At 39.3% G+C, this 17,646-nt stretch overlaps 1 protein-coding gene across 2 annotated transcripts in view; it reads right to left on the reverse strand.

The window, feature by feature from the left end:
- Window positions 1–17,465, reverse strand: part of LOC146471443 (protein SDA1 homolog) — a 28,798-nt gene extending 11,333 nt beyond the window's left edge. The window contains exons 1-19 of one of the 2 annotated variants that reach the window (XM_085119913.1): window positions 17,296–17,465; window positions 16,797–16,901; window positions 15,280–15,378; window positions 14,438–14,493; window positions 12,628–12,754; window positions 11,884–12,042; window positions 10,015–10,095; window positions 9,388–9,489; window positions 8,343–8,415; window positions 7,134–7,237; window positions 6,027–6,084; window positions 5,319–5,377; window positions 5,094–5,170; window positions 4,197–4,294; window positions 3,450–3,526; window positions 2,934–3,017; window positions 2,147–2,204; window positions 1,397–1,476; window positions 600–698 (exon numbers count right to left, since the gene is read on the reverse strand). In XM_085119913.1, coding sequence (XP_084976039.1) covers window positions 600–698; window positions 1,397–1,476; window positions 2,147–2,204; window positions 2,934–3,017; window positions 3,450–3,526; window positions 4,197–4,294; window positions 5,094–5,170; window positions 5,319–5,377; window positions 6,027–6,084; window positions 7,134–7,237; window positions 8,343–8,415; window positions 9,388–9,489; window positions 10,015–10,095; window positions 11,884–12,042; window positions 12,628–12,754; window positions 14,438–14,493; window positions 15,280–15,378; window positions 16,797–16,901; window positions 17,296–17,385 — 1,686 coding nt within the window. In that variant the 5' untranslated portion in view covers window positions 17,386–17,465. Of the gene's footprint in view, window positions 1–599; window positions 699–1,396; window positions 1,480–2,146; window positions 2,205–2,933; window positions 3,018–3,449; window positions 3,527–4,196; window positions 4,295–5,093; window positions 5,171–5,318; window positions 5,378–6,026; window positions 6,085–7,133; window positions 7,238–8,342; window positions 8,416–9,387; window positions 9,490–10,014; window positions 10,096–11,883; window positions 12,043–12,627; window positions 12,755–14,437; window positions 14,494–15,279; window positions 15,379–16,796; window positions 16,902–17,295 lie in introns of both variants that reach the window. The other variant, XM_085119912.1, reaches the window with a different exon arrangement.
- Window positions 17,466–17,646: the final 181 nt, after the last annotated feature.

Genomic DNA, 17,646 nt, shown 5'->3' on the forward strand with positions numbered 1-17,646 from the left:
AACTTTGTGGTTAGTTCAGTTGGTAAGGGGCGGGAGTTTTGGACTGTAATACCATTCCGTAAGAACACACAATGAATGCACAGATTTTCAAAAAATGATGACAGAGACACACCTACAGAAGACACTGCCTTTGCAAAGGTTTAGTAACCTTAACACTGCTCTGATGAACACGTAGAGATCATGGGTGGTCGCGTCGCTAATTTGGGACATAAAAGAACCAATGTGGAGGTTGAAAAAGAAAAACCCTTGGGAAACCCTCCATATGAGACTCATTTACGATCATTCCTTTCAGATACAGTGACACAAACAGGTTCCAGTCTTTCAAGCTTAAACTACGTCCAGTGGATAAATCGCTATTCAGCGGATAAAATGTACTCCAACCAATTCATTTTAACCGCTGGAAACCGTCTTATCCGCTAGATAAAGTTACCAACTCTTTAAACCTGGGGCCCGATGGATAGGGGACAACAACGGCAAAGAGTTCTACTGCCTTTTTGCTTTTTCAATACTTTCACAACCACAATGAAATTCTTCAAATTCCGCAGTAAGACCATTTGCCAGCGAAAGCGGCCTCACAACAGAGGAATCTGTTCCCTCACCCGTGTTTGGCTTATTCTTGCTGCTTTGGCTTTCAAATCTTCTTCTTCTGCTGTTTCGTTTTCTTCGTTGTCATCTTCATCTTCGTCATCATCTTCATTCTACATCATGAAAGAACCAAAGATTTTTCTCAGTTGCTTTTCTTAGACAAACTGACTAAGCGCATTTTTAAGCCACAAATCACGCCCGTGAAAGCCAAACTGGATTAAAGCGAGTTTGACGCGTTCTATAGCTGGCAGATCCTCCGAGCACTAGCTTTTCGCTGTGAAATCCCTTACGGAGAGTCACGTTGGGCAGGCCTATCTCTTACTGGGGTAGGTAAGGCGGCTTTGGAAGTCTACGGGAGGTCTTCTCATAATAAGACATAGCATCACAATGAGCGTAAATATAAAGACATTATCAAAAACTGGACCATTGTATAATGCAATCCCAGGGATTTGATTGGCTTAGCGGCCATGGTATATGAGCCATTATACCATGGCCGAGAAATAGCGACCATTAAATTGTCTTCTGGTTGCTCTGGCAAAGCGAAAATCAGCAAGATCTAGCAATATTTCTTGATTTTTTTTAGCAAAACAATTATTCCACTCGCGCTTGTTGGATATGAAATGATTATATATCACTTCATAGCCAACGTGCGCTCGTGGAATAATTGCCGAAAAACAGTTAAAAAAACCCCAGTTTTAAAGAAAGTAAAGTGCACTATAAGAGACAATTTTTTCAACGGGAAGTCGTGTAATACGACCGGGTATCTGGCCTAAGCTACTTTGTAACATGTTTGTACTATTTAACTTATTACCTCTTCTGCTTCATCTGAAGAATGATAAACATCCATCCATTCACCCTCCTCATCATCGTCATCATCACTTTCCCATTCATCTGCTGAAGGATGAAATCCTCTCACTGAGTTAAGATTAACAAAGTAGCACAAAAATGCTTGCGTGGGCTCGTAACTTAATTTTCGAGAAATGACTGCATCACTCGAACAACAACAGCTATTTAACTTACTACTTTTACTTGTCCGGCGAGAAATGTTTAATTTGGTAAAGAGCTATTGTAATGGTCCAACGCAAACGTAAGGCTCGTCACGCAGTCTTGAGAGAAAAGATGTACAGTTTTCTCCGGGGTGGGCAATCCAAAAAACTTGATATCAAAAAACTGCTCGAGAAAACGATAACAATTAACAATTGATAACAAAAGGTCATTTTCGAGTTGCTTTGAACCTCATTATGAAAGCGAGGCTCAGTGCAAAGTTTTGTTATGAAAATAAGTTCATTCATACGCAAACAAAACAAAATTTCATATGAAAAACTTTGCACTTAGCCTTGCATTCATAATGAGGTTCAAAGCAACTCGAAAATATAACGTTACCGATTTTATCAATCAGTAGAAAAAATCGACATCACGACTTTTCTGGAGCTCAAGAAATATTTCTTTGGTAAAGAGTGATGACGCCACCAACCAACAGAACTCTTTAAACGAGATCACCTTTCTACTCTCAGCAGAAACTTTAATCGCAACTAAGTGATTCGGGGAAAAAATAAATTACCTTCGTTCCAGTCTTTTTCATTGCTATTACTTCCGCCCTCAGGTTCATCGTCCAGCACCTGTCATGCATGGAAAAGTATTATCAGCATTTACATCATATCGTTTAAGTCAGTGTACCACCAATCTAATCTCAACATGTAAACAAACACCAGCAACCATAAACAGGCTCCTTACGCCAAGCGCGGGAAAACCCGCGTAAGCTACGATCGTTGGTTGGTTGACAAGCGTAGCATGCTTACTTTCTATTGGCTACAGCACGTCACACGCGCTCCAACAGTTTTCTGAACCAATCACGGAACTCGGCAAACGCAAGCAAAGACATGCATCGGATGCTAAGCGCGAGAAAACATACAACCGATGTCAAGCGCGGGAAATTATGTAACTGATGCCAAGCACCAGTGTCGAGCGCGGGAAAGCATGTAAACGATTCAAAGTGCAATAAACTCATGTAAACGGTGTTTAAGCGCGGGAAAACATGTAACTGATGTCAAGTGCGGGAAAACTTGCAAGTAACGATAGTATTGGATCAGGTTTCACTCCAGTACGCACGACTTTAAACAACATGTTTGCTCTGATTGGTGAGAGCAATTTACACGCGTTGCTCATTGGACTGAGTATCAGGCTTTTCCCCCTTAGGCTTTCCCTTAGGAACGACGGAAGGACTCCTGATCCTCAAGCTTGTTACTCAGCGCATTCAGGACCAAAGAAAATGCATTAATTAAATTGGTCTTGGCAATCAAGCAAAAACAATGCTATTGCTTGCCATCTTTTTTGGTCTTTCACCGTACCTCTGTCCCAGGAACGAAGTCTGTTGTTTTGAGTTCACCATACTGCTTCACTGTAAAGTCTTTGCTCTCTTCGGTTGGCTTGCCCTGCAACGAGAATTAGAATTTTACCGTGAACGACAACGGACAATAAAGAGTTTAATTATCTATCTCCTGAGGGAGATTGTATAACCAATTCCAATACAAGGGGTGCTGCTTGCTCCTATCTGAGCTTGCCCTTGTCTTAACTTACGTTTTTCTGGTTGACGCAGGGGGAAAGGACGCAAGCTGAGCACAAACACAACGGATACGCAAGATTTTCTTGCCTTTTACTTCCGTTCATGTTTTAGTCGCTGCAGTTGAAATAGCCTACGTAGCAAGCGTTTCAGTGGAGCTTTGTGCGTTTTTCGCCGAACACGTTGCGGATATTGAGACAACATTCGCGCGGTCAACAAAAGAAAAAAACGCACAAAACAGGCTACAGTTTCAACGGTTGTATCACAGAACAAAACCGGCTAGATTGATAAGCAGTTTTCTCACCCTATCCTTCTTATGAAGAAGTGTTGGGTTCACAGCACGGAATAACTGTATAAGAGATCGAGCTGCCATCATGACACCTGCAACGAAAAACGTTCAGAATAACTCAGTCCCGTATTCTAGCAAAATAAAAAGAATATATTTTATAATGTAGAACTGACATGGACCTATACGGAAAATGGGCAACGTTCCGAACACAAATTATTAATCAGAATGATTGACATTCTGATTGATTGATTGATTGATTGATTGATTGATTGATTGATTGATTGATTGATTGATTGATTGATTGATTGATTGATTGATTGATTGATTGATTGATTGATTGGGTGGGTGGCTGGTACGCGCATATTTTGTGTTCCGCGATAAATATGTAAATTTTAGTTTTTAAAACCTCATGTGCTTTTATTTTCTAACAAGAAGAATGCAAATATGTTAACAGGTCAAACGATTCCCAGAAAGCTGTTGGGTCTTATCGTCAATGGTTCATAACTTTTACCTGACAACACTTCTTCAATCGAGGGTCCATAAAAGGCATTCTACATGACCTCCGGATGAAAGGATGAAATTTGTGAAGCAACTAAAGTAGGCCGCAAACAACCTTTGCAATATCGGTGCTGAAGCGTTCTATGAAAGGGTGACTAAGCCTTCATTAAGAGCTGGTAATCGGTATGTGTTCGGCTTGCCAACCTTCACACCGAAATTTTACGCACAAAGGATTATTAAAGATTTTAGACATGCAAGGCTTACTTTTATCTTTGGACGTCTTGTACTGCGCTAAATCCTGCAAAAGTTCATCAGTCATGACTAGCGAACATCTTGCACACACCTCTCGGACGGCATTGAGACTACAATGAACGAACAGCACATTACATGTACAGTATACAGTTACCAGAGCCACTTTTCAACAAAACCCCTGCTTTCGCTCGCTTTTACTATCCACACCTACACGTTTGCCCTCAGACTTTGTCCTCAAAAATCTCCACATTAGGAAAACACTTTTCCACATCTCCTATTTTGGCACGTTTTCAATCAATGATATCGTTGTTCTAGGTGTAGAAGAGAGGCTTAACCGGATAAAAAAGCTCAAACCAAAACCCTTTGTTGACGGATTACAAAAATCAGTTTAGCCCCAGGGGCCTATTTAATAAACCGCACTCCTATAACCAACAATCTGGACCATAGTTATTACACGCGCATGCACAAAATGAGTTCAATAAAGACTACTGGAGGTCTTTATAAGCGAGGATCATCCCCATATCGAACTTGCTTTTTGACCTTTTCATTGAGTTTCTTTTGTGTATTTCTTGTAAAACTAACTGCCCAGCTGTGAAAGTTTTATTCATTTGACCCCAATTGGACTGTTCACAGTCCCCTATTTTTCCGTGGGATTTTCGAGACTCGTACGCTGCAATCGAACTGTCGCTATTTCGGTTCTTAAAGGCGAGCGCAACCTGGGGAGAGTGTCTAAACTACCGAGGGGGCCCCTAGTCAGGGTACATTGGTAGTTTAGACACTCTCCCCAGGTTGCGCTCGCCGTTATAAATCAAGATAGCGGGAGTTCGATAGAGGCGTACGAGTCTCGAAAATCCCACGAAAAATAGGGGACTGTGAACAGTCTAGACCCCAGTACTTTACGATACTTACCCAACCGCCATGACTTCGTTGGAGTTTCTCTCGGTGACAAAATTATTTACAATCGCTTTCAAACCAGATTCAACAACCTGCGAAGACAAATTAACCATTTAAACAAAACAAGAAGAAACATACGCAAAAAAAAAATCACACACGTAACAACTAATAATTTTTAGCCCGCATCACACTAGGTAAATATTAGTAGTTACACGAATTTCTTTCAATAAATACACAAACCTCTGGAGGGACAAGTTCATGGCACGCTTGAGCAAAGTATGTCAGTAGTTTGGTGACCTCTAATGAACAAGAAAAAAATGAGTTAAGCAATCACAAAACATTTCACAGCATCAGTGAAGATCACAGCCTTAAAAAACTACACTATACAAATTAGATCATGAAGTATACTGACGGCCTCCCAAACTCCTCCGAGTTTTGTTTTGGTTTTGATTGTTTGTTTGTTTGTTTGTTTGTTTGTTTGTGTTTCTTGCAATAAATCAAACGCAAGGAAGAGTGTTTGATCCGATTTTCCAAACACTGAGAAGTCGATGAGAATGGTGTATTATTCAGTGAGTGACACAAGCATATATACTCGGAAAAAGAAAATCCGAGTGCTCCTATCAGGAGTCGAACCGAAGACCTTCAGAGGAGGCACACCCGAGCTTTTTTCAACCAACTTCGAGGTGATTCAAAATTGGATGAAACACCCTTTTGAGCGTCTCATGTAGCTTCTCAAATTATTGATAACCCTTGGAGAAATCCAAAGCTAAAGCTCATCAAATTTTACGATAATGAAGACCAGATTTCCAAACCTCCTTCACGGCAGTGATTTCCTTTGTTTTCTCTTCAGGAACAATTCATGAGTTTGAGAAAATAATTCTGAGCACTTGTACACAGGCTAGCCTGAAATTCATCAATCACGTACTTACAAATCAGTGAAGCACTTACCTCGTTGATGTGGCTGTAAATATCTTTGAATGAAGGGATAAAAATTGAACAAGAAAAGCTGAGGACAAAAGAAAGCTGAACAATCAATAACTCCTATTGTTTTGTGGGCCACAAGTTAACGAGTACCTCAGTATTTAACTTTCACTTCACAACGCGTATGGCAAGTTGACCGTAACACTTTGATTTAGCACCCTCCCTTCCAATAACCAAGCCCTTTTAGTTATCAAGTCATCCCTGATCCAATAAACGCCCTCTCTCTGATATTTGCCCCTACTCCAAACCGTTCTCACACCAATAAGCACTTGTTTAGTGCAAAATACTCCTTAACAATAAGGGTGATTCGAGAGATCGTGATTAGCAGAAGTTACATCAAAACTAATGACGTATTCTGAGATTCCCTTTAGATGTACATGTTTTACAGAACTTCACCGCTGTAAATCGTTTGAACCGAGGACTTGCATCATAAATCGGCAAATTGGCGAAAGAGCTCTGCAGCTGCGGAAACTTGCTGCAGATCTGTCTCCCTTCGCGCGTACTTATGTATCATCAAATAGTTAATTACAATCATCCGGATGAATGTAGTCCTGAGAAGAACTGTTTGGGGTGATGATGACTAACTTTTCTACAACCTGAGCGGAAGTCGTCATCAGAGTCAACGAGCCTTCACCGTCTTACTAATGTCACATCTGTACAGCACCCCTGTTACTGGCCACGCCAATTTCTACATTATTTTTACATAAGGTGTATGTAGATGCTAAGTCAAATCAGAAATAAGCACCATGCTGCTAATAAGCGCCCTATTTTTTATTGAACAAGGGCTCTCTCATGAGCTCTCAAAATAAAATTAACACACGCTGAATCGAATCTCCAAGGTAACCTTGTTTAAGGGCAGCTTTTGCCCGCGAAGCAAACGTTTCCTTGAGATGTTTCGCGTTTTTCGCCGTGTGAACGCGCGAAAACTGGGACAGAGCGATCTCGTCCCAATAACCGTGCGGTCACAAAGTGAAAACCGCACAAAACCCCACGGAAATGCTTGCTTCGCAGGCTAAAGACAAGCACTGTACAATGTATAACAAAATTAACACTGACAAACAAAAATTCTCTGACCTGGTGAACGCCTACAAGTCTTGATATGAGATCCATGATCATCACTTTCACCTCAAACCGTTCAGTCGATGACTCAAGTTGCTTAAACAGTCGTTCACTAAAACCTGTGGATGAATTAATACATCACAGCTGTATTAACACATTAAAGGGACTATGTCACCCCAGGCGCATGCGCGCGCTGATGAGAAGTACGTTGAAATCGTTGGCCCAACTTTTTCAAACAACGTCGGCGAGTTCAGGAAGCTGTTTACCTCTGTTTGAATCGCGCTCATCTTCGGAAAGTTTGCTGAATTTTCATTTAAAAAACGTTCTTTAGTGGTTGCAGAAGCTGTTTGTTGCGATATTTTGAAACCTTTGTCAATGACGGAAAAGCAAAAATCCGTAATTTGTATCCAAATAAGTCTCAACCGGAATCTACTGCGTATGTGCACCAGCTCAGAGCTGACATAGTCCCTAACGGCAACAGATAGGAAGATAGGATATAACATCACACTTAACGGCATAAAACAGGGAACGTTTACCATTTGGACGAAAAAACCGGTCGGAATAGAACGATGCCAATGGTTCGGACTTTCTTTGGCTTTCCGCGTCGCTAGCCCGATGCCGTTAACCATTTTCGGTGGGAAATTTAAATGGTACAGCTCATTCAACTAAATTGTTTCTAAAATAAAAGTCGAGAGAAAAGTTTACTCCCCTCTTCAGTCATGATTAAGGAAACTGCTCACCCCTGGGAGTACAATGACAAAAACGTCGACCAAGGTAAATCGAAAACCTGAAATATTCGCGGTTGCCATCTTAAATGCGTCTCAAATCATCGACTACATTCAGGCTGACAGGTTGCTTGAAGGGTTGTGTTACACACCGAATTTCGACAACAAAAAACCTCGCAACGGCATTGCGTTGCACTGAAGGTGAAGAGTACATTGCCTCGACCAACAGCACCTCAAAGCAAGATTAGAGGAGCAGGGATGGCGCAGTGGTGAGAGCACTCGCCTCCCACCGATGTGGCCCGGGTGCGATTCCCGGTGGCTTGAGTTTGTTGTTGTTTCACGTCCCTACTCCGAAGGTTTTTCTGCGGCCACAAAAACCAACATTTCCAAATTTAAGTTAGAGCTGGAAACAGTGAATGAAAGACCCACTCTGTGGACGCCGCTGAAATTCCTATTTGTTTTAATATTTATTATTTTATTTTCACATTAATTTTCCTACCCTGTGGGTCATTGATAAGATGAAGAGCAGAAAAATTCGCAGCGGATGTGTTTTTACGTTTCTTCTTGTGTTTCTGGAAAAGAGAAAAAGGCAAATAGATGTAAGCAGAAAGCAGTCACATAAACCGAATGTTCCCAAGAAAATCATACAACAAATACGTTACTACAAATAAGAATAGGTGGGTTCACACTAGACATTTCAAGAGCACTTGAAGTGTACTTCAACTCAAGTGCACTTAAAGTGCACTCTGGGTTCTAGTGTGAACTCAACTAACGTTTAAAACTCGATCAAAACTGTAACATTACCAACGGAAGTATATACATGTAACGAATTTTATTGTCAAGTTTCAGATTTGGCAGTTTTTTCAGTCACTTCTTTTGGGTAGCAAATACGGTCAAGTAGATTGAAATATCAAGCGATAAATCTGAGAAGAACGGCCACAAAGTTCAGGGAAAGACGACCGTGTTTAGCGTCGGATAAGAGTCTGTTCTTTTAGAAGATATCATCTTTGTTTGTTGCGATCTAGGTCTTTGTATTTCAAAAGGGAAAATGTACGTCGGTTTTATATCTGAAACCATTACTTTCCGGGAAAGTCATGGGGTCGGATGAAAAAAGTGACATTAGGGAACTTAAACAACGACGACGGCAACGGCAATAGGTTTTATGAGCAAAAACAATCGCCCTGCACGTGCGTTTTACATTATGGTACATTTCTTTACCGTCCTCTGCAAAACAATGACGTGAAATGACCACATTTAAGGTTTTGTGGAGAACGTGAGAACACGACGGTAAATTTTTCATTGTCCAGTTCTTAACTTGAAAGCCAAATCTAACGATTTGGTTCCTGGGTAGTTCGTCATTTTTGTACAAGTTGTACGAGTTGAAATAATCACGAAGTAGCACAAATAAACTCACTGATGAATTTATATTTTCAAGTGACTTTTTCGTTGCCGTTGCCATCATCGTTGCTTAAGTTCCATATTGTCACATTCAAAAATCTGTCAATATTTTTATCATTATACCAAATAACAAACGATAAACTTACCTTAAAAGTTGCCATTGCCTTCTCGATTTTTTGTTTCTTCTTCATGCTTTTCTTGTTCACCCCTTGGGCATGCAGCATTCGTCTAATTTGAGATTGGTCTAACTGATAAAACAGAGATTTGATATGTAATTAACAATTTTTCCACGGGAGATAGTAGTAGTTGCCTTTCATCGAAATATTTTCCCATAAGTGACCTTGGCGAAACGGGAAGCCATCTTGTTTCTCTTCGGCTGATCGGAAGTGAAAAGTACTTGGTTAATCATTTCCGAGCTAGCCAATCAGCGCGCGCGAAAAGCACTATTTACTTGTGTGGTATATACTAAAACTGTATGTAAATCAAAAAGGATTTACCTAACCAGGAATCCAGACAACGAATGTTTTTCTGCAAATATCTGTTCGGAAGGCCTTGAAGCACCTCGGAAATTTGGATTGAATTGTTATCTCAAATTTGAGTTTTCTTTAGCGAAATGCCACTTTAAACTTTCGAAACACTGGAAAACTAATTAATTCCTCGGCTGAAAGATTGTCCTCAAAAAATTTCACAGTTGCCTGAAAATTCAAACTTGTATGTGCATCAAGGGTGTGTCAACACATCCACACATTTGATATTTTGAAGACAGTTCCAACCTCTTGATCGCTGTCACTATCATCTTTATCTTTGTCTTCTTCGTCTTTTCCAAGAAAAAATGTCAGAGCTGCAACCAGAATCTGAGACCAAAAAACATTTGTCACATAACGTTGTACAACTGGTCCCAGTTGTTAAAAGCGTGGATAACTCTATCCAGTAGATAAAATGTACCCCAACCAATACATTTTATCCGCTGGATAGCGACTTATCTGCTGGATGAAGTTATCCACTCTTTGAACAACTGGGGCCTGATGAACTCGTCCAGGTACGCCGCTGCATAGCGTATAATAGAGAGCTTAAGCAACGACGACGGCGACGGCGACGACAACGCTGCAAAACAATAGGTTTTATGAGCAAAAACAATCGCTCTGCAGGTGCGTTTTACATTTGGTACAACAACGTGAAATGACCACATTTTAGGGTTTTGTGGAGAACGTGAACGAACGACGGTGAATATTTCATTTTCTTTCTTAACTTGTACGCCACTCCTACCAATTTGGTTCCTGGATAGTTCTCCATTTTTGTAAAAGTTGAGCGAGTTGAAAAAAATCGCGAAGTAGCACAAATGAAATAAAGATATATTTTCGGGTGACGTTTTCGTTGCCGTTGCCGTTGCCGTCGTCGTTGCTAAAGCTCCTTACGGTGGTCATTAACGAAATTACCTTCCTTTCGCAACCCTAAGGTTTCAGGGTTTATAATTAGAGTTTCGATGTTTTATGCTTTTCTTTCCTACTGTTAATATAAGATTAACTAAAGATATTTTTTTCTTTTTGTTCATTTATATTTATTTACTTATTTTTCATTTTTGCTTAGAGCTTTAATTAGAATATATTTATTGCCAGAGGCTTAACCAGCCTCACAAACCCGAGGGTATAGCGAATAGTGTTTCAAATTAGGGTTGTGTTGAACCAAGGAGGCCTCCAGTCTCTAAGGCATGAAATTGAATTGCACGTACAAGTACTTGTAAAGGCCGATTTTGACAGCAAAAATTTGATTGACGATAACAAACTTACGACACGAAAATTTTGTCTTATGTACATTAGACCTATACAATTGATTGTTGTGCATAGTATGTAACTACGTCGTAGGATGCCATACTATGATAATATTATAGACGCAGACCATGTTGAATGACGAGAGTTGTATATGATATTCGCAGCTAGAGAAGTCACATGTGAAAGTAGTAAAGAAAATTTCTCCTTTTCCTACTATGCATGCGTTCTGCGGACTCGGGATGGACTCCGATTTCTTGAAGACGATGCCTACTAATTCAAAGATATTTTGCACCGTTGATGACTACGGTAAAAGAAGATCTTAGCAAAGGCTATTGAAATCCAAAAAGAAAATTGGGCGAACCATGCATTTTTCAGGTATAATTAAGCTTCAAATATCTGGGAAAAAAATGCCATACATTGACATATTTTTTTGCTTAATTACAGTATCTCTGAAAAATGCACAAAAACCCCCAATTTTCCTCCACGGTAATAGCACCATAAGCTTTAAATTTTCCACTTGTCCTACCATTGGTCAAGAAGGGAACTTTTTATAACAAATTGACATTAACTAGTTCGCAATAAATATTAATTACAATTCTGTTTCAACTTGTACATGTAGCTAGAAAAACATGTTAATTAGAGTACAAAAAATTGGATTTGAGTATTGTCTATTTTTGCTTTTGCGGGAGAGGAGAAGGCTTTTTGTGGTTTACTCCAGCTGATGTGTATTCTTGCAGGAAGATGGAGATTGAAATACTTAATATGTGTTCTATATTGTGTTTCAACTAGTTCTGCCATAGATGCAAACTTTCTCTGTTTGTCACCAAGCAACGGACTACCATTACATTGTACTGCCCATACTTGTTACTGTACCTTCGTCACAGGTGAAAAGCAAGCTGTAGTAATAACATTTACTGTTTTGGCATCATTCCAAATATTCTTCCTGTAGAGCTCGACCATCACATCTAAGGATTTCTTGGCAGCTATAACATTGTTGTCTCGAAGCATTGTATACATAAAATTCTGCAGAGTCTAGGATAGAGGGCAAAGAAAAATAAATCAATAATAAATTGAAGGGTTCCTGGAAAAAAAGCCCTGAGTGACGCCTGATAAATTGCTAGATTCTCCTTCCCAACTGCCTTGTATTCCCTTGTGAAACAAAAGGAGAATTTGACCTAACATCAAAAGTCACTTGGGGCCTTATTGCACACTCCCCTTCAATTAGAGGGACATAAGGTCCCATAAAGCAAAGAAAGCCTGCCCAATTACATAAAGGATTTCAGTTCAGTCTGGAGAACAGAGTCAGACTGGTCAGACACCAGGCTAGGGCATTTATTTGCATGTATTTCCCGAGAGGGAAGCTTCTTTTGTCTCACGGTTTATGTTAATTTGCGGCACATGGAGTGCTTTACAACTTGAATAAAATATTGGGTCTTGGCTTATAGCGGAATGTTTTGAGTTTATTTTTCATTAAGACTTAGCAGCTTCTGATGGCCAAAAGTTCAGGGTCTCGGCGTATAGCTGGGATCGGCTTATAGCCAAATAAATATGCTACCGTATACAAAGTTTACATGTATGTTCCTTTACACAATCAGATACTGTAGTTTGTATACTCACAGTATTAATTTTATTGTTCTTGTGTTTTGCATTGATGTTCTTGATATCTGTTACAATGTGACTGTATAAAACCTGCCTCAGGAGTTTATCCTTGCATCTGAACAGTGTAAAGAAGAGCTCAAGGAGACTAATGAAAACAACAGGAAAAAAATGATGTCAGCTACATGGCCGCAGAAAAGTTTTGTAAAAAAAAAATATTTAAAACATAAAATCACATACAATAATTGAAGGGCTGGGAGCATAACCGACTTATGTCGAATTTCAGCCCGTTTTTCGAGTTTGCTCGGATTTGTCCGAATTTTTGCATGTGAACTTCAATTCAATTGAAAAACATTGTTCAGTATTTTTTTTCCGCCGATTTGTGTTTCATATTAATGCCATTGGGAATTGTTACCATCTTCTAAAGAAAAATCGATAACATTATAGTCACTATGGATGACCAAAAGGACAATGCATTGAGTATTAATATTTGTATTAAATATAAACTTGTTGTCTTTGAACCACGGCACACGAAAGCGGTCTGTCTCGCGGGAGAAACGAAAAGAATTCAGTTACACTTTCATTTGATTGTTACAAACTACTACGTGCGTGACAGGAATGTAAGAAATGCACCTCAGATACAATACGTCATCAAAATGTCCGCACACTTCTCGGCCACAGTTCTCACCACTAAAAAGTCATTTATATATGTTCGTTGGCAATGTTTTACCTTTGGCAGCGTGTAAATGCTTTGTTTATCATTAGATCACCATGTTGAAATGCTTTCCTAAAGGTGTTTCACAGAGGAAATCTATTTTCCAACAGTTCTCACCCCATTACGTAAAAATAATTCAAATTTCAATTAGTTTCTTTATTGCGACATGGGCGAGAACTGTTGCCAAATTACTAAGACGCACTTTTGCTGTGATCAAAAGGGGTAGAATAGAAGGGCAACAAATCGGTTTTTCATTGAGAGAAAAGTTTATCTCCAAACAAGCCATTTCCTTTCCTGCAACACGATTTGAATAAGCGAGAACTGAGAGCGAGAACTGTTACGCATTGAAAGAAAACAAGTTCTATGTCACCCACTGCGTGACTTACGGCCTCTTTCAAGAGACCGGTCTTTGTATGAAATGCAGTTATTTTCCCTTACGGTTAAGTGAAAAGTTACAACCATGTTCATGAAATAATGTGACAGTACTAGTGTTGCTTGAAGTTCGTTATGCTACTAGTTGGTTTTATCGCCCCGAAAGGAAAACACAAAATTGGAACTAGCATTTTGCTGAAATCACGCGAAGGCTATTTTCGCCACACTTAACCTACGGCTAAAAAGAGTAACTTTCTTGACTTCGTTAATGCACCAAGCGAAAATATGCACCATAGGACTTGGCTGACCGAAAGCCGTAACTTAAATTCCAATGTTTCCAATTCCCAAATATGCACGGTTACCTTACAACAAGAACGCACGGTAGAATTAAGAAGAGAGAAACAGTGAGTGAGTGGTTTCTACATCTGTTTTCGGTTGTCATTGTATAGGGGGAGGGAGTGGGAGAGAGAAGTAAAGTTCTGTGGTAGAATTAACAAGAGAGAAATAGTAAGCAAGTGGTTTTTGTGCTGTTGGTGTTTGGTTTTCTCAAGGAGTTTTGTACACGATTGTAAAACCGCGAAATGTTTTCAAAACCAGGGAGAGCAAAAATTGGGACAAATCCGAGCGAAATCGAAAACTGGGCTAAAATTCAACATAAGTCGGTTATGCTCTCAGCTCTTCAATTATTTAAATATCAATTTTTTTTTTGTACTCCAAGGATGCAGATAAATTTAAAAAACTTACCTTGTAGGTGATAACAAGTTTTTGTTCCGAAGAAGAATAAGAGCTCGACAAAGTGTCTAAAGATAACAAAAAACAAACTTGAGAAAATTTGTTTAATGAAATGCATGTATACACCCTGTAAATACACTGAATAATGATTAGCAGCAAAAGAAAATAATAACAATAACAATAACAATAATAATAATAATAATAATAATAATAATAATAATAATAATAAAACAACAACAAAGAGCTTAAAATGCCATAACTCGAATTAATGTTGGTAAGCACAGTTTAAAGGCAAATTTAAATTGAAGTTACACTGACTGACTCGACAGAGTACATGCACTTGAATCACTATGACTTGTTAATTTACATGTAGTACACTGAGTGTACATACATGTATAGATATTTCAAGAATACCACAAAAATGTGCAAGATGGGGGCAGGTAGGGCTAAATAGTGAGAAGGGTTTACTTTTTAGATACTTTGGAGAGTTGTTTAGTGTTAGAAAGATGGAGTTAGGAAGGGTGAAGGGGAGCACTAATGAAAAGGAAGGGACAAAGGAAAAAACAGCAACTGTTTTAAAACATTTAAGTACAGTGTACACATGCTGATTAACTGGAACGATTTGCGCCAATTTGATAAAGAAGATGAGCAAGTGCATGATTTATAAAAATCTGTGGCAGTGCTATATATATTTTTTTTAATCAGGCTGATTTTCACCTCACGTTACACCAACAGAAGATGATATCGGGCAACAAATTGATATGTGTAAATTGATCCAAGCGATTTAGCCTGCTAATCGGGCCGATAAATCAGTATGTGTAAATAAGCCTTAACTCGACAGCCCAGTACAGTACCATTCTGAGTTCAGCATCCATAACACCATGGTGCCTTTGTAGGACATCTATGAGCTCCTGTGGAAAATGTTCTAATTCCCCTGTATAGCAGTGTGCAACCTAAAGATGTAGACATCACAGACATTAATAATTCATATATACTTAATAATTATTAGTACAGTCGACTCCCGATAGCTCGAACCCTCGCTAACTCGAACCAATTTTCCTTTCCTTTCAGGTCATTTTCCATATAATTTTACCCTTGATAACTCGAACCTTTTTCAATTTCCCTTGAAGGTTCAAGTTATCGGGAGTCGACTGTATATCACATTCAAGGATGTTATGCAAAACTAACATACTGTAAAATATATTACATTGATTTGACAGAAATTCTATACTAAATTCTTTGCCTTGTAGATTATTTTTGTCTGTGTACTCACGCATTTTGCCAGTTATTGTTAATACAGTGTAGACTATAAGTACAGTGTAGTCTTTCATTTCTCTCAGAAATAGGCAGTTGTAATGGGTGAACCACATTGGGTGCTCTTAAAAATTGCCTCCCACAGGGAGATGCAAAATGCAGAGGATGCCTTCCTCGTCCGTCCCCTTTAAGGAAAGTGATTGTCTCTGGGTGCATCCAGCACTCAGGTTTTTTACCTACTCTGCATAGTAGATGCAGCGGTGTTGTAATCAGGGTTTGGAGATCTAGATAGCCAAACCTCCACTGGAGTATTCCCCTAACCCCTCCCCCCCCCAACCCCCTCCAATACTGGCTGTCATTCATCTCCATTGTGCAGAGTGGATTCACTTCATTTATTACAGTGTAAGTGTAACCTTGGCTATTGCCAATATAATTTATACAGCACACTGTAGCACATCAGTCCACAAAAAATATGTGGCAAGCACAAACAGGCCTGCCTCCCTGCTTCCTTTGTTGTAGTTTAAACCTCAAATAACTAATTTTAATAGGCCTTATCACGGTTTTCGACCCCATTTTGACGGGTAGGCAAACACGCTTGAAATAACAGTGTTTGTATGGAATCCCGATGTCAAATAATTTTCATAAAACATCGCTTCTGAAAAATTCATGAATTGGAAACTTTTGGCACTAGGAAAAGGATTTTAAGAACAAAATTGGAGGGATGTAGCTGTGACAGGAAGCGTCCAGTCGTGTTTTTAACTTTCCATACATTTGTCTGTATAGCGAACCAGCCGTGAACTGCTACTAAAAATAGTTCGCGGGAAAAAATACAGGGAAATGTATGGAAAGTTCAAAATTACGACTGGGCGTTTTCTGTCACAGCTACATCCCTCCAATTTTTTTCTAAAAACCCTTTTCCTAGTGCCAAAAGTTTCCAATTCATGAATTTTTCAGAAGCGATGTTTTATGAAAATTATTTGACATCGGATTTCCATACAAACACTGTTATTTCAAGCCTGTTTTGCCTACCCGTCAAAATGGCGTCGAAAACTGTGATAAGACCTATTGTGTCTTTGTGGTTCCATTTACAGGCTGGGGTTCCTATCCTCTGGCTTACCTGACTGATGAACATGACCAAGTCTCCAAGAGTTTTATTTGCATTCGAGGGATCAAGCTTAAAAATCTGAAGGTTGGATTCATAGTGTCTGAACTGTTGAAGAAACTGGAAACAAAATTGAAAGCAAGACAGTTATATTTGTTACACATTATCTCAATAAGCATTCAGGGAGGAAAGCTACACTGTAGATCACTTTTTTGCATTGTTCATGATCGTGAGCGATCATACATTAATTTTTAGTAGGATCACAATGAGAATTTTTTTTTGTACGCTGTATTGATCTCGCTTCACTATATAAGCTTACAGCTATATAATAAGTTTGGTTCAGCTAATTTGCAATCGGTTAGAAAAATGGTAAGTATTCAAGTAAAATTCAGCTCTCAAGAGTTTCTTCCACACTCAAGCAACTCAAATCCCAGTGACATCTTCTAATCTTTTATGCCAACTATAAACCGCAAACTTAAAACATCGTCCCACGTGTGTACTTAAACTCGCTTACCTCCTCTCTGTACGAATCGGGATCCCTTTTTACAAGATTCTGTAACTGTGGCAAGTTGTTGGGCAACTTGTTCCTGTTCCTGTCACTCATAACGGCGTCCAAATAAAGCGAGAAGCCGCGTTTTATTTTACTGTATTCTTAGATTTCTTAGCACGTTTTCGTCCGCCATGTTTGTGCCTCACTTTGATGTATTCTTACAGTTAACTGCTGGACACAAGATTCGCAGGCACTAGCATCCCTGGATCCTCCAGGCTCCAGTTGTTCAAGGCCGGATAACTGTATGCTGTGGATAAGTCACTATCCAACAGTTTCAATCTGTGCAAAGATTTCAGTATTTCCGCTTGCACAAGT

The sequence above is a fragment of the Pavona decussata genome, unplaced genomic scaffold, assembly GCF_977016875.1.
Source record: "Pavona decussata unplaced genomic scaffold, jaPavDecu1.1 SCAFFOLD_102, whole genome shotgun sequence".
NCBI classification, from domain to species: Eukaryota; Metazoa; Cnidaria; class Anthozoa; order Scleractinia; family Agariciidae; genus Pavona; species Pavona decussata.